Raw genomic sequence first — 26,319 nt, forward strand, 5'->3', positions numbered from 1 at the left:
ACATGAAATTGGCAGCCGACGTAGAGGGTGCATCATTTTCCAAAATTTAGCAAATGTTAATGTGGTAACATTTTTTACTACTTTTGCTTTTTCCGATTTATTGGATGGGAAACAGTAATTCTTTGTATGTATGTTATTATAATATAATGCTTAATTTTCACATATGTTGAGGAGAAGGATGCATTTCCACACTTAAAATTCACAAGAAATATAGAAGATTTTCCAACTACTTGAATACAGAACATTATTTAAAAAATTTTGAGGAAAGGGTACACCCTCTCCCCGACATTTTTTAAGACGAACCGTTTTACATATGTATATCCGCCGTATTTGTATCTATACATGAAAAAGCAAGTAGTCCGATTTGTTTGAAAGAATTCAAATCTTTTCGAATTTGTTTTCAACACGAAGGATATGGTTGACTAAGTTAACGCAAAATGTTCCTACAAAAACACTTCGGAAGGCGCAGCGAAGCGGGCCGGGTTACGCTAGTAGTCTATATAAGTATAGCACTCTAACCTACACAGAAGCTTGCTCTTCCAAGAGGCTCCAGAAGTCAAATCTTAGGTTTATATAGGGGTTGAAAGTGATATGTCGCATTTGCCATCATGGTTGTCACTCCATTGAAACCAATATTTCGATTGGTTATCAACGGAATGAGGAAGTTAGTAACATATACCCCCATCCTATGGTGGAGAAAGTGCAGCCAAATCTTATTTTCTTACACCTCATTAATAAGTGGTGAGGGGTAAGAGGATATGTCCAATACCTAACATCAATTACCTAATTTGATTCGAGACTATATTAAATATGATATTTATTTTCTACTTTGGCCCACTGTATGCATTCATGTTTAGTTGCACAATTTTCTAGCTTAACCCACATACATTATATTCTCGCTCTCTCTTATTTTTGATGTTCCCCAATGCGGTTCGTTTTAAGGTCTGGTGGTCGTCATACATTAACTGTAAAATTGAAAGCCAAGATGGATGGTCATATTTCCTAAGTTTTCTTTCGAATTGCTATGTTTCTTGCCAATACCAATAGTTCTTATCCAGTATGTCGGTATTTTTCTTGGCCATACTTAATACCATTCAGTTATCCAAACACTGGCCAACCGAATGGAATTTTAACCAGCATAAGCAGCAGCAGGAATGGTTTCCTGAAGGCCATCACTTATCAGGTCATACCAAGAAACCAAATGGAAAGCCAAGAAAAAACGGAAAGTTTTCTATTTAAACACTAAAGAGATATGTTTAAAGTTTTCATGGGGTGGAAGATCTAATGTTAAGGGTGTAGAAGAACTAGGATATCGAAAAGCATTGGTCGAATGATAAGTGGACTGACTATCAACTTACCATTCGAATACTGATAATGTGAGTATGTTGCATACATAATGGATTTGAAGTGGTTTCACCAGAAAGAAGATTTATTATCTTTTGTTTGGGATTTTGGATGGTAGTTCATGTTGGCAGTTAGTAATGATGGCACTCGGAGCCATATTCATCTCTTTGCCAGGTATCAAGCAAAATGTCAACATTTAAATGTTCATTCGTTTTGGTTTTAATGAATATCCTTAGCACCCAAATGAAAAGGTTGTTGAATTGAAATTTTGAAACTTGAAAAGAAATGTGGTCGTAGTTTTAAAAGTAATAATGAAAATGACATCCGAATGGCAATAAATCAAATGACAAAGGGTTAGAGAGATACGTTGGAGACTCAATCGACTTTGCATAATTTACTTTATAATTTATTTTGTTATGTTCAAATAGTTAGTAAGCATTGACTTTCAATTTTATTATATTGTCAATTCTAGAATATATTTCTAAATTCCCAAAAAAACTGGTGTTGTTCAATTCAAGTGAGTTCATAATATTTCAATTCTACTTATGGAAGAATTCTAATTCTAATTCAAGTAGGACAAAACGAAATTATCGAGACGTATTGCGTGAAAGTCGTCCAAGAACAGTTGTTGTTCTGCCAACTCAAAAGCCTACACTGTTAGAAAAATATGTTTTTCATATGTTCCGATATAAACAAAATGTGTTTCGGGCACAATTTTTAAACACAATATATTTAAGTGCAAAGATGTAATGTTCCTAAACTAACACTAAATGTTTGGGACACATATGTTAATATGTTAGAATATATTATGTTTGGGGCATGAATGTTTCATAAAAATAATATGTGTGAATGTAAACATATATAAATTTACAAATTTCGAGTAAACATATATATATGTTGTGATATTTTATTCAGAGAGCGACAGAGAGAGAGAGTATAGAGAAAGAAATAGAGATGGAAACCGGGAGGGTTGACGAAAGATATCAACATAACACAGCGAGAGAATCAAAAGAGAGCAATTTCTGTGAAACTGCTTGTATGTTGTTTCGGAAAGTCTAAATATTATTTAATTTGAATACTCGTGTAAAGAGAATAGACATTCGGAAGCGGGCATTAAGTTCGAGTTTTGCTAAAAAATTGAAAAAGGTTATTTTCTTTAAAATGAATTATTAAAGAAAAGTAAAAGGCAAAACAGGGTCGTTTTAGAACGATAATGCTAACTTAATACCGGCCTTAAGGGTAAAAATGAAATTAAGTACAAAACACGATAAGTTTTAAATGCATTTAAAATGGTGTTAAATGCTAGTAACAAACTGTTCACGGCTAACTAAATTTATGTGTATATTATAAAATTATTTATGTATGTTTATACTCGACTCCACGTTCTTCTTTAGTTAGAGTTTTTGAATTCCTTCCAACATTTCAAGCTTTTATACCAAAAACAGTTTTTTGCTACAAAATTGTTATTTTTGCAATAAAAAAAATTATCAAAAAGCTCAGTCCATTTCGTTTATATCAAGCACTGTTCTTTTCTGACTGTAAATCTTTAATAACACACATTTCGAAGTTTCATTGTAAAAATTTAATTTAATAATATAAAAATATAAATACAAAAATTAAAAAAAAATGGTGTTCGGTCGGAGTAGGGATTGAACCCAGGACCTTTTGCATGCAAGGCGGACATGCTAACCACTGCTCCACGTGGCCAACAAATATATGTTTCTGTTGAATAATGTTTTGTTTGCATCGGCTCGTGGGCGCTGCAAACTATGCTATATAAATGTAACTTATAACGATATTTGTCTATTGGTAATTATAACAGCTACGTAGCCCAGTGGTAGTGTGTTGGCTTACAAATTGCATGGTTCCCGGTTCGATTCTCAGTCCAGGCGAAAGGTAAAATTATAAAATTGAATAATTTCTTCAACATTTTTTGTATTACAGAAAAAGGTGCCAAGAACTAAAAAAATTCGTGGAAGTGAAAATTATGTGAGGGAATGAGCACAATCTTCTTTGGGGAAAATTCTTCCAAGCATATAATATTTTTGGGCTCAAAATGCTTCACAACATATATGTTCACATAAAACAAACATATTAATGTTTCGGCAGTATCCACTAATATATGTGCTTCCTGCAAAATATGTTTGGAACATATGTTAGAGAAGCGATTTTTTCTGAGGGTGTAGGATTGCCTCACTCTTACGATAAGTCATGTAAGATTGAGACAATCCTAGGCATAAGCGGAACCTGCAGAAGCGGTTGATGCGTTCAGAATGTGTGTTTTGGAGATACATCAATCAGTGGAGCAAAATTGCTTCGTCAATTGGTTCAAACGCAATCAAAAGTGTATAGATCTTAATGAGGGGAATAATTTCACGAACCATAAAGTGATTTTCGACAATTAATATTTTTTTGTTACCTTCCCTTGAAATATAAAACAAGTATACACGTCCGTAAGTTCGCCCAGGCCGAAGCTTATGTATATTAAACTAAAAAAGTCCGATTAAATACGTATATAATTAAGCCTGACAAAATTTTCTATAGAAATACAATTTTAACAAAATTTTCTATAGAAATAAAATTTTGACAAAATTTTGTATAGAAATAACATTTTGACAAAATTTTCTATAGAAATAAAATTTTGAAAAAATGTTCTATAGAAATAAAATTTTGAAAAAATTTTAAATAGAATTAAAATTTTGACAAAATTTTCTATAGAAGGAAAATTTTGACAAAATTTTCTATAAAACTAAAATTTTGGTAGATTATTTTTGGCTCGAGTGGCAACCATGATTATGAACCTATATGAACCAATTTTTGTGTGATTGGCATGGTTATTAGCGGCCATATACTAACACCACGATGCAAATTTCAACCGGATCGGAAGAATTTTGCACCTCAAAGAGGTTCTGGAAATCAAGTCTGGGGAACGGTTTATACGGGGGCTATATATAATTATGGACCGATATGGACCAATTTTTGCGTATTTGTTAGAGACAACATTTTAATACCACGTTCCAAATTTCAACCGGATCGGATGAATTTTGCTCCTCCAAGAGGCTGCGGAGGACAAATCTGGGGATCGGTTTATATGGGGGCTATATATAATTATGGACCGATATGGACCAATTGTTGCATGGTTATTAGAGACTATATACTAATACCATGTACCAAATTTCAGCCGGATCGGATGAAATTTGCTTCTCTTAGAGGATCCGCAAACCAAATCTGGGAATCGGTTTATATGTAATTATGGACTGATATGGACCAATTTTTGCATGGTTGTTAGAGACCATATACTTACACCATGTACCAAATTTTAGCCGGATCGGATGAAACATGTTACTCTTAGAGGCTCCGCAAGCCAAATCTGGGGGTCCGTTTATATGGGGGTTATACGTAAAAGTGGACCGATATGGCCCATTTGCAATACCATCCGACCTACTTCAATAACAACTACCTGTGCCAAGTTTGAAGTCGATATCTTGTTTCGTTCGGAAGTTAGCGTGATTTCAACAGACGGACGGACGGACATGCTTAGATCGACTCAGAATTTCACCACGACCCAGAATATATGTGCTTTATGGGGTCTTAGAGCAATATTTCGATGTGTTACAAATGGAATGACAAAGTTAATATACCCCCCATCCTATGGTGGAGGGTATAGAAAAAACAACATGGTAAGCGTAATAAAACCGGCTGCCACTATTCCTAGCCTAAGATCAAAGTATGAAAAAAGTTTAGATTTGTTCGAATTATAGCGTTCAAATGGACAACAAGGCCATCATACCCTGCACGAAGGTGAATCTGTGGTATTTTGGCGAAGTGCCGTCCTGAGATGATATGACACTTTGGTATTTTTTAGTGCCAACCTTACACTCCAAAATGCCACTGACACAAAAGATCAAAGGATTGAGCGGTGTTCAAAGTTTGTTTGAACTCGGTTTGAAACACTGTGCGTAGCGGCACAAATAATTTTTAATCGTCGTGTCCTTTTGTTTTTCTATTTGTTTACCTGGAAAGTTGCCCTTTGATCGATGCTTGTAGTTTTGTCGCTAAACTTTGCATCAGCTACTAAGCATCACTCAAGAGGGCAACGAACCAGTCTTGAACCGACCATCAACTCGCGTGCGCGCTGCCAATCTCCCCCCGTGATAAACAAGTGTAGTGAAACATTCGTTATTGAAAAAATAAAACAAACTTTGAAACATATAAACATTGAAGTGAACATTTAAAAATAAAGAACATTTACAGGTAAACTATTAGTGAAGACGATTAATACACAGTGATGCATAAAGACACATCAACACCATAACAACCCATTCCCCACTCATAAACCCAAAAAGAAAAGTGCCGGCCACTAACAACAATCATCATCAACAAAAAATCATCAGAACAAAATCACAACACAAAATACACAAATTTTTACTTAATACTATATTGCACTGAAGTTTACATTGAAATTGCACTTAGTTTTACTTACAACTATATTGCACAAACCCATGTTAAATTTGAATTGAAACAACCCTTGTTTACACTGTTTCCTTGAATTAATTTAAAGTATAATTTTTTTTTGTAAATATTTTAAACCTAAATCTAAAACTTAATTGCTAATTTAAAACTTAAATCTAATAATAAATTACGAATAAAAATTAGAATTATATTAAAAATACACTACAAAAACCCTAAAACGATTGAAAATAAATATTCCAGAATTTTAAAATTTAAAACGAAAATTTCTTCAAGTGTAATTATTTCGGAAGGCAAAATTAGTTTTACTTTCCAGCTCTTCTTCAGTTCAACCCCGAACATTTTGGTCCATTGCGAACCGGATTAGTGTTTTTTAAATTATTAAAAACAATAAAATTGAAAAAAAAAATATAATTTTTTTTCTCCAAGTGTATTGTGATTTTGTTCTAAGTGTACAAGTTAAAAAACCCAGTGACCCATTAGTGCGTTTTATCAAGTGAAGAAAAAACTGTAGTAGTATATTACAAAATATAAAAGTATTAGGTGATTATAACCCAGTGTAATATTAATGTCAAATACCCTAGTGTAATACAACAACAAAAAAAACCAAATAGTCAAATAATATTCAAATTGCCCATGCCCTTCAAATGTAACTATCACTATGCAAAACAAAATAAACAACAACAACAACAACATACATTGACCACACAGCTGGTGATGCATTGACTGACCAACAAGCGGACAGCCAAAAAATAGTCAAACACACACACGTACATACAAACATATAAAGCATAGAGAGAAAACAAAATAAAAGGGTAATGACATTAATACTACACTGTAAAAATAAAAGGTTATGACATTTAAGTAAAATGTTTGAAAAATAGTGAAAAATTGTGGACAATAATAATTTTGAAGTGTTTTTTTTTCGAAAAATTGTGTACTTTTTGAAAAATTAGTGAATTTTTAAGAAAAAAAAGTGTTTTTTTCGAAATCAAAAAATTTAATGACCCAACATACAAATGTGTTTTTTCGTAATTTTTTGATCAATTAATCAAAGAAAAACTGATTTACACTGGAAAAAATAATGAAAAAGTGATTTCCTTTATTTTTTGCCATAAGTAAAATTTTTATTTGTGATATTTTAAAAAATCAGTTTTTTGCAAAATTGGTCAAAAAATTACATACAAGTGACTCATACAAAATTAACCCAAGTTTTTGTGCATTTTTATAACAATCAATTCTCGGTTCGGTCGTGTAAAATAAAACAACAACAAAAATTAAACATTGAACTTTGGACATTTTCGGTGAATTTGGACAAAACCGTAACAACGGTTTTTTTAAAAACTACATTTTGTCCAACAATAAATATACAGTTTTCACGACACAAATCAGTCCCTAGCGACACAACACAATCTTCAACAGCACTACAAAGCGACACAACAACAAAAACAACACAGCGGCATAAAGCAGACGCCATTTTTATACATTTTAGTACATACATACACACAAATTTAAAAAGCTTCAAAGTGAGTACCTATTTTTTGATTTTTTTGTGGATTTTTGGTATAGTTTTCGCTGAGCTCATAGTTGAGAGCTTGTTGCTGCAAAGACTCTGTATAACCCGTAGAAAAAAAACAACTCCGAATTTGTGATATGCTCATGACACAGAACTTTGGACACATATTTTATTACGTAATTTGAGGAAAAATTGGAAAACGAATGAATTTGGAAAAAAAAAGCGGCTACACTAAAAGAAATTTTTTCCTCAGTTCTTGTTGGAAAAAATTACAAACATTTTTAAATTTTATTTTTGCTCAAAAAATTTAATTTATTTTGTTTTCTTCAATCATAAAAAACATCAAATTGGAAAATTCATAAAAATTTTGGATTTTTTTTTCTCATCAAATCGATTTTTGATTTTTTTTTGGATTTTGGAAATATTTAATTGGGAATTTATCATTTTATTTCCCGTACACCGTAAAAAAAAGAGACCCTGGAAAAAATTTACCATTGAATCAATCGGCAACAATTGAAACTTTTTTTGAAGAAAACAATTTATTTTATATTTATATTTTTTATCAACCTTTATTTCAAAGCCAATCTATCTATTCGACCCTCTGACCCACAAAAAGGTAGGAGATAGTTGGTTTTTGAAATTTTTTGACACATTTTTTTTAACAAATTTTTTTTCAGCTTTTTTTTTAATTTCGTTTATTTGTATTGCAAAATTGCTAAAATCCATGTATTTTTGAGCATCGTGCTTTAACAAAATATTGCTTTTCTGTTTTTCGATTTTTTGGGTGTTTGGGAAATTTTTTCGTAAAATTTTTTCGAGATTTTTTTTTGGAAATTCTTTGGAACATTCGTTGTAAACGTAAATTTTTGGGTTTTTTTTTGTTTTTACGTAATTTTGGCCCAATTTGTCTACTGACCCAATTTTTTTGTTAAATTTGACTCGTTTTTTAATTTTTCTTGATTAGAAAATATTTTCGACACTACAAATTTTGTCCCGTTTGAAAGGATATTTTGATTTTGAAATAGTTTATTGTAGAAAATTCGTGCTTTTTCTGAATAAAACTAGTTTTTTGATTCTTTCGCGAGTTTTAATATATTTTAGTTTTTTGACCGGTGCAAAAAAGTTTAAAATACATTATGGATAGAATTTTGAAAGAAAAATTTGCCAATTGCTTAAATGATCTCGTGGATGTTGAAAGCGTTTTATCTGTTAAGGCGGCCACCGAAGATTTACACGCGTTGGAAGCGGCTCGAGTGGAGCTAAATACGTTATGGGACCAAGTTAGGCGGGCTTATGTAAACTGTCGAGATAGGGTTCCAGTTGAGGGAGAGACTCCTATAGATAAGGATAAGCTTCGCGGTCATTATAAAAACGGTATGGACGTCTATAAGACAGGTTTAAGTACGATTAACTCACAGATCTCGGCGCGGCAGGAACGGGAGAATCAGGAAAAATTAGCTAGCGAATCATTAATGACACAAAATATGGCAGTAGACCCAAATTCGACCCCAAATTTACGATTACCACCATGCGACACCGACATTTTTAAGGGCGGGTATAGCGAATGGCCTACATTCAGAGATTTATTTGCTGCAATTTACATAAATAACCCAAGATTGAGTAAAGTCGAGAAGTTATTCCATTTGACCCAAAAAACTTCGGGAGAAGCGCGGGAAATCATTACAAATGTACCCCTAACTAATGAGGGTTTCGATATAGCTTGGAGAAATTTAGAAAATAGATACGAAAATAAACGGATGCAAGTTAACGAACAGCTTAGGATTCTCTTTAATTTGCCTACAGTATCAGTTGAAAACGCGTCAACGATACAAAAATTACAACGCACGATTAACACTTGTACACAAACTTTGGAAACTTTACTAGTAGACACGGGAGAATGGGACCCAATATTAGTATACCTTGTTTCAACAAAATTACCTCGTACATTCTTGGAAGAATTTGAGAACAGTTTAGAGGATTGTTCGACACTTCCAAGTTGGCAGAAATTAGACGATTTTCTGTCACACAAGTTTAAAACATTGGAATCGGTGGGGAATATTAAAATTCAAAATTCGAAACATAATCAGTCAAGATCGGATAATGATAGAAGGGGGAATCGTGTTAATAGTTTTCATACAAATGTCACTCAGAAACATAATCCTTCGGGTTCAAGACTCAATAATAATAATAACAATTCACAAGCCAACCATAATTCGAAAAATATTAATAATCCTAGTCGCAAACAAAGTGAAAGCGTTTGTCCAATTTGTCGGACAAATCATTTGTTGCGAAACTGTCCCAAATTTTTGGAAAAGTCACCCAATGACAGAATACAAATAACGAAACAAAATCATCTTTGCTACAATTGTTTATTGGCCGATCATGGAGTTCGGGAATGCAAAAGTCGTTATAGTTGTAGGGAATGTAATCAGCGACACCACAGTCTGTTACATAAGGGCAATGTTGGCTCTGCCCCTACAAACACAACACATACACGAGACGCAGCACAATCTAGTGCAAGTGCTGTTGCTCTCAACACTTTAATTCATCGAGTACGAGACGGAGCACAACCTAGCACAAGTGCTGCCGCTCTCAACACTTTTGTTAATCAGGTTCAAGGTGGAGCACAATCTAGTGCAAGTGCTGCCACTTGTTCCACTCTAGTTCAATCATCGATTTCATCTAGTATACAGTCCACTTCTACTAACGAAAGGCCTAGTATAACGACTCTCACGTTGCAAGAAGATAGACCCACTCCACGACCCGAAACTACACTTTTGTTTACCGCAATCGTTCAAATCGAATCAAAGGGACAGAGATATGACGCCAGGGCAATCATTGATCCTGGGTCACAATCGACATTTATTTCTGAAAGAATCAAAAACAGATTACAACTTCCTACAGTCAGGAATTTAGTTCACGTCACAGGTTTGAGTGACACAGTTGCTGAGACATCTACAAAGGCTTGTGTTTTTAATCTTTGTTCACGCATAGACCCTACTTTTGAATTAGAGGTTTGGGCACCCGTGTTAAAGACTCTTCCGTCTAATTTACCAACGCATACTCTTGATCGAACATTGTTTGATGAGTTCCGGCATCTTAGATTAGCCGATCCGCAGTTCTTTGATAGTCGACCCGTTGATATGCTCATCGGGCTTGATATAGGACCGTTCATATACACTCATGATGTTCCTATGAAATCTTTTGGCTCAATATTGGCACAAGACACTGTATTTGGATGGATAGTTGGCGGACCCATTCAACAGAATATTGAGACAACTAGGAAAATTGCTCTTCACAGTGCCTCATCTTTGGAAAAAATAATCACACGTTTTTGGGAGGTGGAAGAAACCCCAAAAAAGATTTTGAGGTCAGCTGAAGATATTTATTGTGAAACAAATTACACGTCTACGACGAAACGTAATGAAGCGGGAAGATACATAGTGACTCTACCATTCAAGAGTTGCGCAGAAATTGGTGCATCTCGAAACATCGCACTTGCACAATTTCACAGAATGGAGAAGAAATTGGCTAAGACCCCTGATATAAAGGCGGAATACGACGCTGCTATTAGGGAATATCTTCAATTGGGACACATGCGGAAAGTTGATCCACAAAATATTTACAAGACCCCTCATTACTATTTACCGCACCACGCAGTTATTAAACCAGATAGAACGACCACCAAACTTAGAGTGGTATTTAATGCATCAAGCCCTACTTCAAATAAAAAGAGTCTTAACGATATTTTACATACAGGGCCTATTCTTCAACAGGATTTGGTGTTACAAATTTTAAAATGGCGTTTTTTCAAATACGTTTTCAACGCCGATGTTACAAAAATGTATCGGCAGATATTAATAGACCCAAATCAAGCTTCGTTTCAAAGAATACTTTTCCGATTCTCCGAAAATGGCCCAGTGGAAGATTTTGAATTGTTAACCGTAACTTTTGGTATAAATTGCGCACCGTTTTTGGCAATAAGAACCCTGCTTCAATTAGCTGAAGACGTACAAGACTCATACCCTTTGGGCTCAAAAATAATCAAAGAAAATTTATACGTTGACGATGTATTAGCGGGGGGACACACGATTGAAGACACCATCGCCGCTAGAAAACAATTAACATCTGTTTTAGACTCTGCTGGTTTCGAGTTGAGGAAATGGACCTCTAACGACCCACGTCTATTAAATGATCTACATCCTGATTTATTGTTGCCTGTCAATTGGTTAGATCTTTCGGAAGGATCGTCAACCAAGACCCTTGGCATTCGGTGGAATGTAGCGACCGATGCTTTCTCATTTAAAGCGCCAAATGTTGAAGAAAGAGAACTTTTCACTAAACGCGAAGTTTTATCGACAATTGCTAAATTTTTCGACCCTTGCGGCTGGCTTGCTCCGATCATTATAGTTGCCAAATTAGTGATGCAGCAAGTCTGGTTAGATAAAATAGGGTGGGATGACACATTAAGACCCGTAACCACTATGAATTGGAGAAATTTTGTGAAAAATAGCCCGATTATTAATACTATATCTGTACCAAGATGGATTCGATTTTCACCCTCCAGCGCGGTCGAAATACACGGTTTCTGTGACGCGTCGGAAAGCGCGTACGCTGCAACGCTTTATATTCGAGTAGAAATCGGAAACCAAGTAGACACTTTTCTTTTAGCAGCCAAAACTCGTGTGGCTCCAATAAAGAAAATTTCTTTACCGAGATTAGAGTTATGCGGAGCGGTTATGTTATCAAAGTTAGCTAACGCAATTTTTCCAAATCTACAAATAACGCAATTTACGACACATTTCTGGACTGACTCCACCATAGTTTTAGCGTGGCTTCGTAAACCACCGTGTTCTTGGAGCACTTTTGTTGGAAATCGGGTTTCCGAAATTTTAGAAAGCGTCGGTAATGAAAACTGGAATCACGTGGACTCTGAATCGAACCCAGCCGATATCGCGAGTCGTGGTTGTTCACCAGATGAGTTAAAAGAACATCATTTGTGGTGGACGGGGCCGGAATGGTTGAAATTGCCCAGAGATCGGTGGCCCAAAACTCAACTCAACGCAGATACGAATCTTGAAGCTAAACAAGTTAAAGTTTTCGCGACAACTGTTTTCGAAGACCCTTTGATCCGTTTCTCATCTTTATCACGCGCTTATCGAGTGCTATCGTATGTAATGCGTTTTTGGCGGAATACAGGTTCAAATCGGTCTCGAATTGCGTCGGAGGACATATCCTCATCTGAACTCAATGATATAAAAACTCGTCTAATCATCGTTACTCAAAAACATTATTTTGCTGAAGAATATTTAGCTTTGACTCAAAAGAAGCGACTCTCGCCAAGCAGTAGTATTTTATCGTTTAACCCATTTATCGACTCAAAAGGAGTGCTTAGATCAAACGGTCGTTTAGTTCAATCTCCGGCTCTTACATATAGCGAACGCCATCCTATCTTAATTCCATACGACTCTCGGTTTGCTCTTTTAATTGTAGAATTTGTTCACAAGGTCACAATGCACGGTGGCAACCAACTAATGGTTCGTGTCATTCGATCGGAATTTTGGATTTTTCGTGTGAAACAATTAGTAAAAAAGGTTATTCACAATTGTCGGATATGTTCTATACATCGACACCGGTCCCAAACTCAAATTATGGCATCCCTGCCACCAGAACGCACTATGTTATCTAGACCCTTTCAAAATACGGGGGTAGATTTTGCTGGACCCTTTGGGATAAAAAGTTTGACTGCTCGAGCTTGTCTTATTACAAAGGGTTATGTCTGTATATTTGTTTGTTTTTCGACTCGCGCAATCCACTTAGAAGCTACTAGTGATTTGTCGACCCAATCCTTCATAGCTGCTTTAGATCGCTTTATAGGCAGAAGAGGGTGTCCAGAAAAAATATTCTCGGATAATGGGAAAAACTTTATAGGTGCCGCGGAACTTATTAGAAAAGATAGGATCGCATTTATGAAATCAATTCAAGACACTACTATTCAAAGACACGTGCATCAAAATTTAGAATGGAAGTTTAATCCTCCAGGGGCTCCCCATATGGGAGGTCTGTGGGAGGCGGGAGTTAAATCGTTCAAGACCCACCTTAAGAAAACAATGCCAAAAATGAATTTTACGTTTGAAGAATTATCAACGATTTTAGCCCGCATAGAGGCTTGTCTTAATTCACGTCCGATTAGTCCAACTAGTGATGACCCTTCAGACTTAGAGCCTTTGACCCCAGGACATTTTCTGATAGGTTCTCCATTGTTGACCCCGGCAGAACCCGATATTTCTGGTGGGGATATGACATTAATAAATCGGTGGACACGATTAAAAGTTATTTCTCAGAATTTTTGTCAAAGATGGAAATCGGAATATTTGAATGAATTACACCGTAGATACAAATGGAAATACCCACAACAAAACCTTGCCATAAATGATTTAGTTATTATAAAAGATGATCACTTACCTTCAAATGAATGGAAACTAGGGAGGGTTGTCAAAACCTTTGAAGGCGCTGACAAAAATATTCGAGTAGTAGACATTAGAACCGCTAGCGGTATGCTCAGCCGACCCATAACGAAGATAGTAAAACTATTTGCGGACTGACTAGCATATCACAAATTCATCAAAAAACACGGTACTCACAAAACTTTTGTTACAGAAATGGCCGGAGTATTACCAGTCCGCGACCCCTCACCGAATGGACCCTCTCGCCACAATCGTAGACACCGACCTGCACACTGGCAGTACGCTTGCGGTCTATGCCAGGACGACCATCCGATAAGGTCATGCGCCTTCTTCCGCAGACAGACCCCTTACCAGCGGTATGAGACAGTCGAGAGGCGCAGCTACTGCCGTAACTGCTTGGCGCGCAGTCATTTGGCTCCAGACTGCCCAGTCCTCACCGCGTGTCGGGAATGCCACCTCCGTCACCATACGATGTTGCATGGGGCTCCTCAGCTTCGTGAAACTTTTGGACGCTATACGCCACCGCCGGTAGAGTTACCTTATCACCGATCTTCGGTTTTCATTCCTACAGCCCAGGTGGATATGATGGCTGAGGAGTCTGAGGACTGGGCCAGTGTAAGGGTGTTGTTATGCCAAGCTGCCACCCATACCCGAGTCGCTGCATCGACCGTCACCCGGCTTCGCATCCCAACAAGGGAAAAGGATGGTCGTACGTTTGCCACCATTAGATTACGCGCACGACGCTATGGAAGTCGGCTGGTATACAAACTTAAAGCATTGGTGACCCGCGACCTGCCCAGACGCCCATACTCAGACCCCATCCTTGAGGACCCAGCCACAAATATGGAGGCTCATGAACTGGCAGATATAGATCCCAGAGGCAACGAGTCAATTGACGTCGAAGTGGGCGCAAGTGCGTATGCCTACTTGCGGCGAGATGGAGTCGTACAGACGGGCCTGGGAAGAGTTTTTGCCCAACTCACCGATTGGGGCTATGTTTTCGTGGGACCAGTCAGTAGTCCAACCGAGGTCAGCAACCAATAAGGTAAGGTAAACTACACTCTTTCGCGGGGGGCAGAATGTTCAAAGTTTGTTTGAACTCGGTTTGAAACACTGTGCGTAGCGGCACAAATAATTTTTAATCGTCGTGTCCTTTTGTTTTTCTATTTGTTTACCTGGAAAGTTGCCCTTTGATCGATGCTTGTAGTTTTGTCGCTAAACTTTGCATCAGCTACTAAGCATCACTCAAGAGGGCAACGAACCAGTCTTGAACCGACCATCAACTCGCGTGCGCGCTGCCGATCTCCCCCCGTGATAAACAAGTGTAGTGAAACATTCGTTATTGAAAAAATAAAACAAACTTTGAAACATATAAACATTGAAGTGAACATTTAAAAATAAAGAACATTTACAGGTAGACTATTAGTGAAGACGATTAATACACAGTGATGCATAAAGACACATCAACACCATAACAACCCATTCCCCACTCATAAACCCAAAAAGAAAAGTGCCGGCCACTAACAACAATCATCATCAACAAAAAATCATCAGAACAAAATCACAACACAAAATACACAAATTTTTACTTAATACTATATTGCACTGAAGTTTACATTGAAATTGCACTTAGTTTTACTTACAACTATATTGCACAAACCCATGTTAAATTTGAATTGAAACAACCCTTGTTTACACTGTTTCCTTGAATTAATTTAAAGTATAATTTTTTTTTGTAAATATTTTAAACCTAAATCTAAAACTTAATTGCTAATTTAAAACTTAAATCTAATAATAAATTACGAATAAAAATTAGAATTATATTAAAAATACACTACAAAAACCCTAAAACGATTGAAAATAAATATTCCAGAATTTTAAAATTTAAAACGAAAATTTCTTCAAGTGTAATTATTTCGGAAGGCAAAATTAGTTTTACTTTCCAGCTCTTCTTCAGTTCAACCCCGAACAAGCGGTAAAAGTAAAGCGATGAACATCCATTTTAAGCCATTATTAGTTGATGCATGCCTAGTGCAATATTGCCTAGTCCTGTTGGAATGTCCATGGTCTGTGGCCGAAATGTTTGTCTGCCCTGGACTTCATTACTGTCTTTAGGATATTTGCCCGATAATATTCGGTATATATTTTGACCCCACGGTCGACTAATTGTTAGAATAGGTTGGGTTCAAAAGAGATTCAATTTGTTCTGTATCATGTCCGCTGGGTCAAGTCCCAAATCACCTTTCCACCGATATGGTTAATTCGTTGACAAGAAAAGTCAGTGCAGTGTCACAGGTATTGTTTCAAGTTCTCGTCGGCCTCAAAACATGTCCTAAATACAGCATTCTCTACTGTTCTTATTCGTAGCACATGAGCTCTCAATTCTACACTGTTAGAAAAATATGTTTTTCATATGTGCCGATATAAACAAAATGTGTTTCGGGCACAATTTTTAAACACAATATATTTAAGTGCAAACATGTAATGTTCCTAAACTAACACTAAATGTTTGGGACATCTATGTTAATATGTTAGAATATATTATGTTTGGGGCATGAATGTTTCATAAAAATCATATGTGTGAATGCAAACATATATAAATTTACAAATTTCGACTGAACATACATATGTTGTGATATTTTATTCAAAGCGACAGAGAGAGTGTAGAGAAAGAAATAAAGATGGAAACCGGGAGAGTTGACGAAAGATACCAACAAAACACAGCGAAAGAATCAAAAGAGAACAATTTCTGTGAAACCGCTTGTATGTTGTTTCGGAAAACTGTTTTATGATAAGGCCAAAAATTTGATATGCTTAAGTCTAAATATTATTTAATTTGAATAAAGAGAATAGACATTCGGAACCAAGAGAGTAGACATTTGAAAAACAAACAGCATATGTTTTCGCCTTGAGAGCAACATATTATGTATGTGTTGACATGTGTTTTGTTTATAATTTTGGCATTATGGGCACAATTTTTTCTTGGTTCGTTAAAAGGAATCAGGGGTCTTAATAAAAATAACGAAAGGGCACTATACTCTTTTTAGAGTTGGGAGAGTAAAATGAAATAAGGAGGAAATAGTGAAAAATTACACAGTAAAATGTATAAAAACAAAGTTTAGTTCCTCTTTATTAATAAGTAGTCCACGAGGAGTTGACGGACACCTTCAAATATAAAAGTGACTATAAATTTTTAATAACCCACATTTCGAAGTTTTATTATAAAAATTTAATGTAGAGTAAATATAAATGTGTAAATTAAAAAAAAAAAAATGTTCGGTCGGAGCAGGGATTGAACCCACGACCCTTTGCATGCAAGGCAGACATGCTAACCACTGCTCCACGTGGCAAACAAATGTATGTTTCTGTTAAATAACGTTATGTTTGCATGGGCTCGTGGGCGCTGCAAACTATGCTATATAAATGTAACTTATAACGATATTTATCTGCTGGTGACTATAACAGCTACGTAGCCCAGTGGATAGTGTGTTGGCTTACAAACTGTATGGTCCTCGGTTCGATTCTCCGTGCAGGCGAAAGGTAAAATTTAAAAAATTATAAAAGTGAATAATTTCTTCAACATTATTTGTATTACAGAAAAAGGTGCCAATAACTAAAATATTTCGTGGAAGTGAAAATTACGAGTATGTTAGGGAATGAGCACAATCGTCTTTGGGAAAAATTCTTCCAAGCATATAATATTTTTGGGCTCAAAATGCTTCCAAACATATAATATGTTCACATAAAACAAACATATTAATGTTTCGGCAGTATCCAATAATATATGTGCTTCCTGCAAAATATGTTTGGAACATATGTTAAAGAAGCGATTTTTTCTGAGGGTGTAGGTGTCCGGTCATTACGTTCTAGCTCGTATCGCCAGGTCATTTGCCTGTATGTTTTCCCTTATTCCGCCACATCGCGCCATATTAACATTTTGTGTCCTCTTATTATTTCCGAGCCATTTAACACATTCTGTTGTGGAACACACTTCTACCTGCAGGGTTGTGCTGTGAATCGGATAGAATCTCGGTGTCTGGATTCTCCACATATATACCATGTCTCGTCCTATCACCCCTCTTCAATCTACCAGTGTAGCAGCTATTTCCCTCTAGTGTTTATTCATTCTCCCGTTTCACACTTGGAAGCTATGGTATATGGTATCTTAGTTATATGGTCATAGATTGTTGGGGCATCGTCTCCCCTACTATCCTTTGATAGCTCGCCATGTTTCGTATTTTCGTCCATTCTTCCAACATCTTCAATCGCATAGCAGCGATGCCTTCGCTTTTGCTTTGAACCTGTATATGTTGTAAGTCCAGTATCGTCTCTAAGGCTCTAGTTGGCGTGGTCTTCTATTCCCCAGTTATGCCAAGACAACCTGTCTGTTGGACCCATTGTAAAATCTCTATGTTGCACTTCCTCTCCATTGATGTCCATCGGACTATGGGCGCTTATGTCACGATTGGCCTAATTACACGCTCATTTATTCAGTGCGTCCACTGTGGAATCAGGCCCCATTCAGAGCCCACTGTTCGTCTGTACAGAGCCTAACATCTGTAGGCTTTCGTCGTCCTCTCTTTGATGTGGCCCTTCCAATTCAGTATCTTGGCTAAGTATTTTATTGCCCAAAAACTCGTTTCGATATATTGGGCAATTTGAAACCTTCAAGTAGACAGGTATAATGCTCTCTTCTGCCGCTTTACAATCTAGCGCCTGGGTCTTGTTCAGTAATATACCACTCTTTGAAGTCTCCCTGCCCTCCTGCAGAGTCTGTTATGATCCCTGCAGAAGCATTATAACATCGTTCGCGTACAAGACGGGTTGAAATTCCTCCTAAGCTAGAATCCTTAGTAGAGCGTGTATAGTTGTTGACCACAGTGTGGCTATAGTATGTACCACCTTATGTAGGGCCGTCTCGGCCGATAGCCCCTTTACATATGCTTATTCAGTTTTTTTTACCATGGTGTCAGCCACGCGTTCCTTTATCTTCAGCAGGAATGATATTGAACTTATAGGTATGTATGCTTTTTGATTAACATAACTCGTTTTCCCGGACTACTCTTCCAGGATTTTGGAGTACATGCAAATCAAAGGCATGCCACCTCCTTTTGAAGTATAGCCTGAAATATCCCATCAGTTCCAGAGGGTTATAAAATGCTTCTTTCCATTTAAGTAAGAAGCTTTTTATAGCCCGTTTGACCATTCCAATCGTTATGATAATGCCCTGGTTGTCCTCTCCATCCGTTTGTAACAGTTTCTTCTCATGGACTGATACACGTCGGAGAAAATTTGTATTCCTTAGCATTTCGCCCGAAATTCCGTTTTTACCATTGCGCATTGACGTTCCATTTTCTTCAGCTGTTAGACGTAGAAATCTGCATGCCTTCCCGATTTGCATAACTCGTTTTCCGGGGTTTTGACTATATAGGCTACACTTGCCAGGATTTTGGAGTTTATGTGACCTACTATTGCAGTAGTGCCGGAAATATCCCCTCAGGTACAGGTGACATAAATAGAAAGAACCTTTTTGTAGTCCCTTTTCTTCAATATGATAGTATGGGGATTGTCCTCACATTTTGTTTGTAACATGACCTCCTTTAGAATTGATACACATCGGGGAAAATAGTATCCATGAAGTCTTGTCCTAGCCTCTATTCCCCATATCGTCCATCATTGTTTCGGTCTAGGTATGGGTTTTAAGAAGACTTTTTTCATTCTTTAAGTCTCGGAGAAGCTGTCTACCTGGTCGCTGAATAACTTCCAGGAATTGCGTTTCGCTCTCCTTGTGATGTTACTACCTTCTCGAAGCCTGCTGTGATAAGCATTGGCCTTTTTCGATGTGCCCTATTGTAAAGCCTTCGGACCTTTTTCCCAATATTACGAATCTTCCCTGTCATCCAGGGATTTTTATGGTCAGATTTCCTTTCGCGGAGTAAACGACTCTCTTCAAAGACCCTTACCAATGCTGCCGTAGTGTTTCAACATATTTCACCGTAAAGTGAAACGCCGTTCAGACTCGACTATCTAAAAGGAGGTTCCTTGTCAGTGAGTTGGTAAACATAGAATGGGCAGCATTTAGTAAAAAGAAAGATATTCAAGTTGAGGTATCTGAATGGTTTAAGCGAGCCTAAAATAACGTCCATACTTAACCTAACATATTTATCAATGTCCTCTACCCCTGGACATTTTGGGCTAAATCGCACCAGGTGGAGTCTGGTCTTTGTCTTATCCGTCCTGTATTAATAACAAATACTTTTCAAGCCAATAGCTTGTTTGATTTGAAAATTAGCGTAATGTAACAGACGGGTATCGCTAGATCCAGCCAGAATTTCACTACAACAAAAAATATATAATTTATGAGGTCTGATACCAATATTTCGGGATGTACATTTTTATTGAAGCAAAATTTAATACAATGTAAACTATGCTGTTTATCATCCCTGATTGGAATGACAAAATAGTTTTTGGTTTTTTTTTCATTTCTCTGTTCAAACCTCACTCCAATATCCTATAATCCAATCGTTAATTACAAAACTTTCCGAGGCAAAATATAACTTTATCTACTGGAAGTATAATATATCAAACAAAGTTTCCAAAAAACAACAAAACCCGAAGAAGGAAAAGCAATTATTATGAATTTCATTCCATAAGAATTCCATCGTAAATTAAATCACGTTCCCTTTTTTCGCTAGACAACAATAAACAATTGCTATAACCCCGTCATAAGGAATGTTGCGAAAAATCATTTTAATGCGATTTTAATAAAACGCATACCCCGATCACATTCATATCCACAAGCAGATTCACAATATCCTTAATATATTTCGCCCGAACAGAAAAACAAAAAAATAAATAAATAAAAACAAAAACGATAAAATAATAATCCTTAACCAAGTACTATGCCCTAGCAATCTAACTCCCCCAATGCCCATTCCCCAACACTCCAATTCGAAACACCAAAACAAAGGGATGAAAACTTTAATGAATGAACAAGAACGCAATCCTAGTAATATTAAAAAATATTTATCCAGACTTTTGTGGAAGAACAGAGTAACCGAACCACCAAAGTTTTTCTTTTTGGTTATTGCATTAAGGAAAAATATTTTATCCCGTTTTTTTGAGGGAAAATGTAATTGTTTTACGCACGAATACATTTTAATGAAACGCTATACCAATAATGGATGTAGCTAGACCTTCATTCTAGAAAACACCCAGTATTGCTGCGTAATTCACATTAAAGTCGATGGAGACTACACAAATGTTAAATACGATGAGTAAACAATTGTTTTATGTATTCTTATTCTCAATATCCGTGTGTTCCCAATAATGCAATAGGGCTCAAGGTAGTCCTGAAAGATATCTAAATTGTCAGTTTAGTTTTAAAAATTGCACGTGCTAGACTTAAGTTAAACAGAATTTTCATTTGGGTATATAAAGGTATTTAAACCTCTCTGAAATATATTCTCTGAAGTTGCAAATTTTGTCTTGAAAAAATATTATTTTATTAGAATATTAGAATGTAGTATGTATCGATCCACACAGATCGATCTGCATTTGATTTCTTTGGCTTCTTGAAATAATATTAGAATTTCGACCCTATTTTTTTTTTTAATTTTTAAAATTTTTGTGGTACACATTAGTTTCATTTTATTTTAATGCAACTATATACGTCAATGGTCTATATAGACTGTCCATCCACTCCAAATTGGTTTTTTGTTAGCTCACTTCAAACCCTGTACATAAGAGAACGACTCAAACCCAGGCCAATCCCACTTTGAGGATTTTCAAACCCTTTAATCACCAATGTCACTATTCCTACGTGTTAGCCCACTTTGTGTTCTGTTTTCTTTTTTGTTCGAACGGTCCCATCGTCCACTTTCCCGCTTCTTCCGACCGTGAAGCCCTCGTCCCAATGACGTAGGGACAGCGTACACACCATGATCCCAACCATGGCGGGGTGGAGGCAGAGGGATGTAAAAGGTTGGCTGATAAGTCCCCGGTCTAACAGAGAAAAACACATTTTTTTTGTCAAAATTCGTTTTTATTATTCAACATAGTTCATACAACGATTATAACGACCTTCCAATTTTTTGATACCATTTTGGTAGTACTCCGTCGGTTTTGCCTCAAAATAAAGGGTGATTCTTTTGAGGTTAGGATTTTCATGCATTAGTATTTGACAGATCACGTGGGATTTCAGACATGGTGTCAAAGAGAAAGATGCTCAGTATGCTTTGACATTTCATCATGAATAGACTTACTAACGAGCAACGCTTGCAAATCATTGAATTTTATTACCAAAATCAGTGTTCGGTTCGAAATGTGTTTCGCGCTTTACGTCCGATTTATGGTCTACATAATCGACCAAGTGAGCAAACAATTAATGCGATTGTGACCAAGTTTCGCACTCAGTTTACTTTATTGGACATTAAACCAACCACACGAATGCGTACAGTGCGTACAGAAGAGAATATTGCGTCTGTTTCTGAGAGTGTTGCTGAAGACCGTGAAATGTCGATTCGTCGCCGTTCGCAGCAATTGGGTTTGTGTTATTCGACCACATGGAAGATTTTACGCAAAGATCTTGGTGTAAAACCGTATAAAATACAGCTCGTGCAAGAACTGAAGCCGAACGATCTGCCACAACGTCGAATTTTCAGTGAATGGGCCCTAGAAAAGTTGGCAGAAAATCCGCTTTTTTATCGACAAATTTTGTTCAGCGATGAGGCTCATTTCTGGTTGAATGGCTACGTAAATAAGCAAAATTGCCGCATTTGGAGTGAAGAGCAACCAGAAGCCGTTCAAGAACTGCCCATGCATCCCGAAAAATGCACTGTTTGGTGTGGTTTGTACGCTGGTGGAATCATTGGACCGTATTTTTTCAAAGATGCTGTTGGACGCAACGTTACGGTGAATGGCGATCGCTATCGTTCGATGCTAACAAACTTTTTGTTGCCAAAAATGGAAGAACTGAACTTGGTTGACATGTGGTTTCAACAAGATGGCGCTACATGCCACACAGCTCGCGATTCTATGGCCATTTTGAGGGAAAACTTCGGAGAACAATTCATCTCAAGAAATGGACCGGTAAGTTGCCCACCAAGATCATGCGATTTGACGCCTTTAGACTATTTTTTGTGGGGCTACGTCAAGTCTAAAGTCTACAGAAATAAGCCAGCAACTATTCCAGCTTTGGAAGACAACATTTCCGAAGAAATTCGGGCTATTCCGGCCGAAATGCTCGAAAAAGTTGCCCAAAATTGGACTTTCCGAATGGACCACCTAAGACGCAGCCGCGGTCAACATTTAAATGAAATTATCTTCAAAAAGTAAATGTCATGGACCAATCTAACGTTTCAAATAAAGAACCGATGAGATTTTGCAAATTTTATGCGTTTTTTTTTTTAAAAAAGTTATCAAGCTCTTAACAAATCACCCTTTAGGATTCAGTTTCGGCGATCACCTCTTCATTGCAGCCAAATTTTTTCCCTGCGAGCATCCTTTTGAGGTCTGAAAACAAGAAAAAGTCGCTGGGGGCCAGATCTGGAGAATACGGTGGGTGGGGAAGCAATTCGAAGCCTAATTCATGAATTTTTGCCATCGTCTTGGTGGAACAACACTTTTTTCTTCTGCATATGGGGCCGTTTTGCCGCGATTTCGACCTGCAAACGCTCCAATAACGCCATATAATATTCACTGTTGATGGTTTTTTCCTTCTCAAGATAATCGATAAAAATTATTCCATGCGCATCCCAAAAAACAGAGGCCATTTCTTTGCCAGCGGACTTTTGAGTCTTTCCACGCTTCGGAGACGGTTCACCGGTCGCAGTCCACTCAGCCGACTGTCGATTGGACTCAGGAGTGTAGTGATGGAGTCATGTTTCATCCATTGTCACATATCGACGGAAAAACTCGGGTGTATTACGAGTTAACAGCTGCAAACACCGCTCAGAATCATCAACACGTTGTTGTTTTTGGTCAAATGTGAGCTCGCGCGGCACCCATTTTGCACAGAGCTTCCGCATATCCAAATATTGATGCATGATATGATCAACACGTTCCTTTGATATCTATAAGGCCTCTGCTATCTCGATCAACTTCATTTTAAGGTCATTCAAAATCATTTTGTGGATTTTTTGATGTTTTCGTCGGTAACCACCTCTTTCGGGCGTCCACTGCGTTCTCCGCCCTCCGTGCTCATTTCACCACGCTTGAATTTTGCATACCAATCAATTATTGCTGATTTCCCTGGGGCAGAGTCCGGAAACTCATTATCAAGCCAAGTTTTTGCTTCCACCCTATTTTTCCCTTCAGAAAACAGTATTTTATCAAAACACGAACTGACCTGAAGAATCGCATAAATTTACATTCCTTCAAGTTCAAATCCATTAGATTCACTCTACACCAGTTACCAAAGCTATCCAAAACATCTAGTAAATGCACCCGATCAGAATTATCAACATCAGCATACATCAAACCCTAGAGTTAACTATGGACTGAGGAAAATCGTTTATAAATAACAAAAATTAGACAGGTCCAAAATGACTACCCTGAGGCATACCCGATGGGACATCAAAACACCTCGAATAGCAATCCCCAAAAGATACAATCTGCGTACGGCACTCAAGATACGACGAAATCCAAGACAAAATCAATCCAATCCTATCCAGCTTATATAACAACAGCTTATGATTCACCCGGCCAAATGCCTTACTAAAATCGGTATAAGTAACATGAATCTTATTCCCAACAACAAACTGATTAATAACATGAGAAGTAAATTTCACCAAGTTCGTAGCAGTCGATAGGCCCTTACAAACACCATGCTGGCAAGGATCCAATATCGAAGAAATGCCATACGACAACACATCCGTCACCATCTTCTCAAAAATCTTCGAAATAGCACTCAATTTTGCTATCCCCCCCATTAATTTAAAGGGGGGGATAGCAAATCCATCCATCTTAAAGGGAAATAACCGAACATCAATGAACTATTAAATAACATCGACAATGGAGCAGACAGACATTCGGAGCAAACCTTCAGAATAATACCTGAAATCCCATCTGGACCACCACTATTGGACGCTTTAACCCCACGCAAATATCCAGACAGAGACCAACTATGAAGTAATGGAATTGCCACCCGATCAAGCGACCTAATAATATAGGGATATAAGCCATCACCATCATAAATACTATTTCTATAAACATGGATTGGTCCCCACAAAAGTCAACAACATCCCTCCGGATCTTCGATGGCCTAGTCGTACACATACGTTTCATCCTAACAAAGTCGTAAGAAGACCTCGGGTTACAATGAAGGTCACTTGAACCCTTATCAATGTAACGAACATAGCACGCCCTTGATTCCATATTATATAGACCTAGCGATAGAGTACCGAGCACAATCAAACTCAGATCCCGTCATCTTATACCGTCTAAAACATCTATTCCTATCATTCCTGAGTCTCGTCAACTCAGGAGAATGACATGGCTGATTCCTAGGGAAATCCACCTTTCGCCTAGGAACTCTCCATAGGAAAAAGTCCCAAACCCCGACCGAAGGCCTGCAGCGTTAGGAGGAGAAGAGAAAGTTCCAAACTACAGCCGAAGGCCGTCCATCAATATTGCCTTGCTTTCGCGTTAGCCCATTTTTGATTCTGTCTCCATAGCAGAAATATCACCTTTCCAGCCCACTTTGGATTATAAGTAAAAGAAAAAATCTCAGCGACTTTCACCTTTCTTCCGCTGTGGCCCTCTATGGAGAAAGTCTCAAATCCCGGCCGAAGGGAACCACCGTGGTGCAATGGTTATGATTATCCCCTCTCAGTGGTGCTGGATACATTTCAGAAAGTGTCAAAGCTTCTATAAGTGGTTTCACCGTAATGTGAAACTCTATTCGGACTCCGCTATAAAAAGGAGGTCTCTTGTCATTGAGCTTAACATGGAATCGAGTAGCACTCAGTGAAAAAAGAGAAGTTCACCACCGTGGTTTCACAATGGATTGAATAGCCCACTTTGGATTCTGTCCATAGGAGAAATTCTCGAACCCTGGCCACCAATGCCACTTTGCCGTTGCGGTAGCCGAATATGGATTCAGTCTATACCCAGCATTGACATTTATGTTGCATTAAAATAAGTTAAAACAAGTAATGAAAATCTAAAGTCAAGCGGGCCGGCTATATTATACCATGTACTACTTTGTAGATCTACATTTTCAATACCATCCCAAACCCTCCAAATTTGTTGGGTTTATGTTTCCATATACAATTATTTAAATCTCAACTGATTTACACAAAATTTTTTAGACATATTAGAAAATATCTAGACTTCAAATTTAAATCGGCTAATGCCCTGAGGCAGAGCACAATAGTATATATACCCTGCCCCACAATGTAGAGTAGGGTATAATTATGGGAAATATTGAAATCTAAAGTCATTTTTATGCAATTTCGCAAAAGCGTCTTTACGATTTATTGATCGATAAATATGTATTATAGGTAAAGGAAAATGTTAGTC

The 26,319-nt window shown here is 37.2% G+C and overlaps 1 protein-coding gene across 1 annotated transcript; it reads left to right on the forward strand.

Annotated features, from left to right (window-relative positions):
- The first annotated feature begins 925 nt into the window (after positions 1–925).
- On the forward strand, positions 926–13,935 carry LOC142225142 (uncharacterized). Its single transcript, XM_075294919.1, has 4 exons — positions 926–967; positions 1,048–1,183; positions 8,486–10,630; positions 10,679–13,935. The coding sequence occupies exons 1-4, from the start codon at positions 926–928 to the stop codon at positions 13,933–13,935; spliced, it is 5,580 nt and encodes a 1,859-aa protein (XP_075151034.1).
- The last annotated feature ends 12,384 nt before the right edge of the window (positions 13,936–26,319 follow it).

The sequence above is a fragment of the Haematobia irritans genome, chromosome 2 (genome assembly GCF_050003625.1).
Source record: "Haematobia irritans isolate KBUSLIRL chromosome 2, ASM5000362v1, whole genome shotgun sequence".
NCBI classification, from domain to species: domain Eukaryota; kingdom Metazoa; phylum Arthropoda; class Insecta; order Diptera; family Muscidae; genus Haematobia; species Haematobia irritans.